We start from the raw sequence: 6,331 nt of genomic DNA, 5'->3' as shown, positions 1-6,331 counted from the left end.
TCAACGTAAATATCGTGAAACGAGTGTGATTGATATAAACAAAATGGTGTACGTGACACTGATCCCAGCTATTGAATAAATGAAACTATTGGTGCCGAAGTAGTCGTGGACTAATCCAGTGACAGTGGGGAGAAGATGAAAGCCGACAGTTGCCCCCATGGATAATATAGCAATAATCTTGGATGAGAGACATACATACTCTCCCGTCCATGTAAAAATGCAGCTAAACTGAGGACCTGTGAAAAAACCAAGTAAAGTCATACTGATCCAAAGAGGAATAATACCATAATATGGACAGAGAAACAATATTGTCACGCCTGCTGTCATTCCGGTGATGGAAACAACCAATATCCGAAAGGTGCGTACTCTGTCTGGCATCAAGACAGGTATAATCCTACCTATACTATAGAAGAGCCAAGATACTGAGGCCATATTTGACATGGTGCTAAGGTCGGCGTCAAGGTCACTTTCGATTCCAAACTTTACCAGTAGGTTGCTTACGCAGCCCATTAAGGCCAAACATAGCATACTAAGGAGGAACATCAGGGAGATAAAAATCTTTTCAGTGCAACTTAGTGAAACATTTGTGTCTCTGTCTATTGATGTATAAGCGCTAGTGTGGTCATCAAGGCTGTTCAGTCCTCGCCTGTAACATATGATCAGTCCTACTGTCACTGCTATTGCATACAAACCAAATATTGAAAATGGATATTCAAGATATGTTATAAAGTTGTCACAGGTATTGATAGGCATTTCCATCTTGATAAAAGAAGCTTCTGATAGAGATCCATTAAGGTAATCCATCAAGTTCATGTTCTGGAACACAATTGTAATGGAAGTGTTTGTCATGTTCTCGACATATGTCATTTTCAGTGAACCCTCTGGTGTGTCAGTTGTCACAGGACTTGATCTTTCAAATGTTTTATTTATGCCGCCATAGCTAGTTACCTCTCCGTCCATTGCTTTACTGACTTGTAACTGAGATATGTCTCGCATCATGACAGTAAATAGTCCATCACTGAGGAATGGCTTTTCAATGAGAGGACTGAGAGTAGCCCCAAACGCACCTCCACTTTGAACTAAATAGATTGCGCCTGCACTCTGTGGCCATAGGAGTTTTGTCGTGTGGAGAGATCCTGAATATGGAAAGAAAGAAACAAATACAACTATTATTGCTACTGTACGCTGTATGCATTGTAGTTCAACACAGGTCATGCACTACTATACTCGCAATAGTGGGTATTATTACTTACTTTATACAGGAACACACCCACTGGGAGTCCTGGGCAATGAAATACACAGAACCACAAGCTATCAGATGACGAACGAGAATTGTAACGCAACATTCCAGACGCTGCAGCCTTTGGTGTCTACATTTCACAACTGTTGAAGTACAATCGAGCATGCTCTTCCCAAGGAGCTTTCAAAAAGCGTCATAAGGTTCTTGCTCAATAGTTGCTTGATCAAGGTTGGAACATTCAAGGGCAAGGTTTCCAAAAATGGTTATGGAAGACACGTGGGGGACATGTCGAAATTTGACGACTCAGCGCCAAAGTGATGTCTGATGATTTTGATATCCCTTATTTGTTCAGGTGAACAACTGACATGCTTTTGCCCGTGTTTGTATAGGGTGCCACTTTTTTGCGAACACCTGGTATCATCCTAATTTGTGTGAGTGAGTGAGTTGGGTTTAACGCCGCTTTTAGCAATATTCCAGCAGATGAGATGAGATGAGATGAGATGAGATGAGATGAGATGAGATGAGATGAGATGAGATGAGATGAGATGAGATGAGATCAGATCAGATGAGATCAGATGAGATCAGATGAGATCAGATCAGATCAGATCAGATCAGACTTTATTATCGAAAGGGAAAATCATATTGCATAGTTGATTAGCACTAACATATGAATAAGAAAATATATGAAAAAACTATGCATAAGAGAATAGGACACTTTAATTTTACCCCCGAGTAAAACATGTAGCTAATGAACACGAGAAACTTGAACACTTTCACAGTGACTACAAGGTATGGTATTTTAATATATATATGTATTCATATCACAGCAAGAGTAAACTTTAAAAAAGGGATAGTTACATGATAAGATTTGTGTACAACGAACTGTTAAGAAGTAGCCAAGAGATGTGTTTGTTTGTTTGTTTGTTTGTTTGCTGTTTTACGCCGCACTCAGCAATATTCCAGCTATATGACGGCGGTCTGTAAATAATCGAGTCTGGACCAGACAATCCAGTGACTGACACCATGAGCATCGATCCACGCAAAGCAAAGAGATCAACATTCCTCATAATAACGGTCTAGATTGTGCACTGACTTCATCTTTCGGACACAGACTTACCGACAGCAGAGAGGCCAAGTGCAGCGCCATGTAAGAAGACGATTGGTCCAGCAAAGGCTACACTCCCAGCGTAAGGGAACAGGAACATGGTCACCACACGTGCAACGCTGATGATCACCAGAACTATAAAGGCAGGAAGCTTTTCTATCAGGGAACTGGAAACAGCTATCCCTGACACTGTACCTGCGCCGATGACCAGGAACAAGATGCTGGCTGTGTGAAGGGTGACATCCCACAGACACAGCAGGTCCGGCAGAACAGACCCGATACTAGCCAGAGACATGCCCTGTGGGAGTAAGCATACATACGATAACGTGGGTTCAATACATCCTATAATTATACTCGGACCCCATGGTACCGCGGCATTCATCGCATCGCGGCATTTGTGATTCCCGGTAGTTCACGCGGGACACGCCTCTTAGAGGCCGTCTATTAATGCAAATCAGTAACCAGGAAGTGCTCACTTCGTAAACAATTTCAATTTCCTCGGAATGTTCCGTCTGCTGTAAGTAAGGAGTTAATAATCCGTTGATACCTATTTCTGGCATCTGTTGTAATATTGCCTTACCCCCATCTATCAATGGCCAACGATATAACCCGCAGTTCCCCAAGTAAACTTTCTCTATCGACCTGAACTAGAACATCTGCATATTCATGGCGACTAATGAGGTAACGGAAGTTACGTAGTGCGCACATTTTTTCCCGCTCTGTGCCCAGAATCTATTGGGAGATCATAAGGGCCATAATGCCAAACTTAGAAATACGTTCTTCACTAGTAACCAACAGATAAATACATACTTTGGGCATACTAGGAGTGCTTTTTATATATTTATTGTTGACTTTTAACATTTTTCCATTTTGTGACAAATTATTGTCATCCATTTTTTTTTAAACAATCTTAAAATATCATTTCTGATATTTTGATGTTGACTTGTAAAAATATTTTTCTCTTACTTTTCGGTAAATATGCATTGAATACCTATTGCTGATAACACATTTAGAATTTTACTTGTGCTGTCTTTGCACTTGTCTGGACAAATCACTGATGTCTGGCATGATCATACCAAGTGGTTGGTAAAATTATGTCCTCTTTTTGTCCAATTCGGACCTCCATACTTTTCTCTGTACCGCGATACGATGGAGTTCTCTCCCTCGTCAAACAGAGCGCGAGGCCCGGCTTTTACTCGGAGCGACTTATGTAAATAATGAACTTTTATCAGTAAAATATGCATTGTTTGATAACATGAATGATATCTGATGCAGAGAACACAGATTCCCACACTCTGATGAGCTTTTTCTTGTCAATCAAAAGTGACAATATTCTGAATATTCGTCAGCGCACTACCATTAATTCTAGGGGCTGCTACCTCCCTGTACCCATTATAGTGTCTTACTTATTTTAAACCTAAAACTATGTGTTTCAAAAATAATTTATTGATCATTTATGGATCTTGTGTGGTCAATTACCGATTTCACAATTTGGTTCTGCACATAACTATTTCTGGATTTACCTCAGTGTTTCAATTTGGAAATCACAATCCCATTTAACACCATTTTTTAACCAATGAGAATGCAATTCACACTCATATTCATCCTATGTTTATTAACGTACACTTACAATGCTGATAATGAAAGATATAGCACGGGATTAAAACCATATTTAGATCACTACATCCGAGTCTGAGGCGAGAATGAACAATCTGCCAAAATCAACTTCCAAAATTTTGATCAATGTACAAATTGTTAATTTTATTCTGTTTTAATAATCTCTTAAATTCACCAACAGTTTGTTCATTAATACCATCTTCGGACAAATGATTCCAGCGCTTAATAGTATCTGGTAAAAACAATTTAGTATAATAATTTGTCCTACATCTCATTGCCTGTATATTTTGACTTTTTCTCAATCTTCTCAAGCTACTGTTAGCAGATCGTTTCAGGGTATTAGGGAAGAAAGATATCCAGGCGTGTAGCGCTTGGTCATTTTATAGAAAATAGATATTTCTGAATTCTGTCGTATTTGAACTAGTGGTAGGAAATATGTCTCAGCATACAAATTATCATGACTTGTACCTCTTGTTGCTCCGCAGTTCGTCCTTAATGCGTCTAGCTGTAAATTCCCATGTGTCATTACTTGTTCTATCATACAGTTAACCCAAATATGGGAGCAATAATCAAAGACAGACTTGTTCTTGATATCTAGCGATATACGTGACCGGCGCTATTTGAGACTACGTAGACAATTCACCATAATCATGGCTTATTTTTCTAACAGTACTATCAATATGGAAATTCCATATGCAATCGTATTTCATGATTAATCCGAAGTAGATCTATTTGTGCATATCAACTTCAGTTATTTTAATAGCACATGAATGTAATCTGATCCCAGGCACTGTGAAGGATGCTGTATATTGACGTATACTTACCACAGAGATTGTGAAGGAGAATAAGACAAACATTTCAAAGTATTTCCTGTCTTCCATAGTTTTGAGGGCTCGCTCGTGATTCTGAAATACAACATGTAGCACCTAGTTTAAAGGCGAACATATCTTTTTCTTTTGTTGTTTAACGCCGCACTCAGCAGTATTCCAGCTAGAAATGTTACGTATCAGGGACAAAATTATTACCTTAATTGACTAGTACCATATGTTCCTGTGTATTCAGGTGAACAATTAACTTGCCTTTGCATGTGTTTGTGATAGGTGCCATAGGTGAGCAGGGTACGCTCACTTTTCGTGGACACCTGGTGTCATCACTATATAATAGTGATTCATAAACACATGCGGTTCACTTTCGGAAACAGCCCACTTTTCGTGAACACCTGGTGTCATCACTATACAATAGTGATTCATAAACACATGCGGTTCACTTTCGGAAACAGCCCACTTTTCGTGAACACCTGGTGTCATCACTATATAATAGTGATTCATAAACACATGCGGTTCACTTTCGGAAACAGCCCACTTTTCGTGGACACATGGTGTCATCACTATATAATAGTGATTCATAAACACATGCGGTTCACTTTCGGAAACAGCCCACTTTTCGTGGACACATGGTGTCATCACTATATAATAGTGATTCATAAACACATGCGGTTCACTTTCGGAAACAGCCCACTTTTCGTGAACACCTGGTGTCATCACTATATAATAGTGATTCATAAACACATGCGGTTCACCTTCGGAAACATTTCAATGAAATTTCGCAACCATCAATTCCATAAAATACAAACATACTTCATTGAATAATCCAATCAAATATAATTTTCCATACAAATAAAGTTGAGAGCTATGTAGAATTCACCTGATTAGCAAATATGTCACATGTTATACTGTGTCTAATAATTGTTATTGTCACCATTTGGTTTGATGTCTATTGAGTATTTAATAGTTTCCTTTTGAATACATACAGTCCTGTATACTGGGGATTACTTTATCATATGTAATCGTCTCTGAAATGCATTTTGAAGGGTCTTATGTAGGAATGTGCAGTGTCAAAATACAAAAGAGACCCACTTCATTGCTACTTATTTTTTGACAATGCGTAATGGGTTGTAACCATCCGACCTTAAGTTTAATCATAGAGGCACCAATTGGCTATGTAGGTTGGTTGGTTGTTTAACGTCGCACTCAGTAATATTCCAGCTATATGACGGCGGTCTGTAAATAATCGAGTCTGGACCAGACAATCCAGACAGTCACGAGCATCGATCCACGCAATTGGGATCGATGACATGCATCAGCAAAGTCAGCGAACCTGACCACCCGATCCCGTTAGTCGCCTCCTAGACAAGCATAGACGCCTTTTACGGCAAGCATGGGTTGCTGAAGACCTATTCTACCCCGGATCTTCACCGGTCTGTCTATGTAGAAAGTAACACATACGTAAACAAACATTATATTAAATAGATAAGTTCTCACCGGCGTTGTGTTGTTGAACGTCCCACCTTTGCGGACACGATGCGACGA

The 6,331-nt window shown here is 39.4% G+C and overlaps 1 protein-coding gene across 1 annotated transcript; it reads right to left on the bottom strand.

Moving 5' to 3' along the window:
• Positions 1-4,843, bottom strand: LOC139477805 (major facilitator superfamily domain-containing protein 4A-like). The gene is made up of 3 exons (XM_071260220.1): positions 4,787-4,843; positions 2,358-2,643; positions 1-1,136 (listed from the first exon to the last, which is right to left on the bottom strand). The coding sequence occupies exons 1-3, from the start codon at positions 4,841-4,843 to the stop codon at positions 1-3; spliced, it is 1,479 nt and encodes a 492-aa protein (XP_071116321.1).
• Between the last annotated feature and the right edge of the window lie 1,488 nt (positions 4,844-6,331).

Source organism: Haliotis cracherodii, unplaced genomic scaffold (genome assembly GCF_022045235.1).
Source record: "Haliotis cracherodii isolate W230 unplaced genomic scaffold, xgHalCrac1.p SCAF_36, whole genome shotgun sequence".
NCBI classification, from domain to species: domain Eukaryota; kingdom Metazoa; phylum Mollusca; class Gastropoda; order Lepetellida; family Haliotidae; genus Haliotis; species Haliotis cracherodii.
Note: the sequence above shows the minus strand (reverse complement) of the source record. Positions and strands in the feature narration are given on the sequence as shown.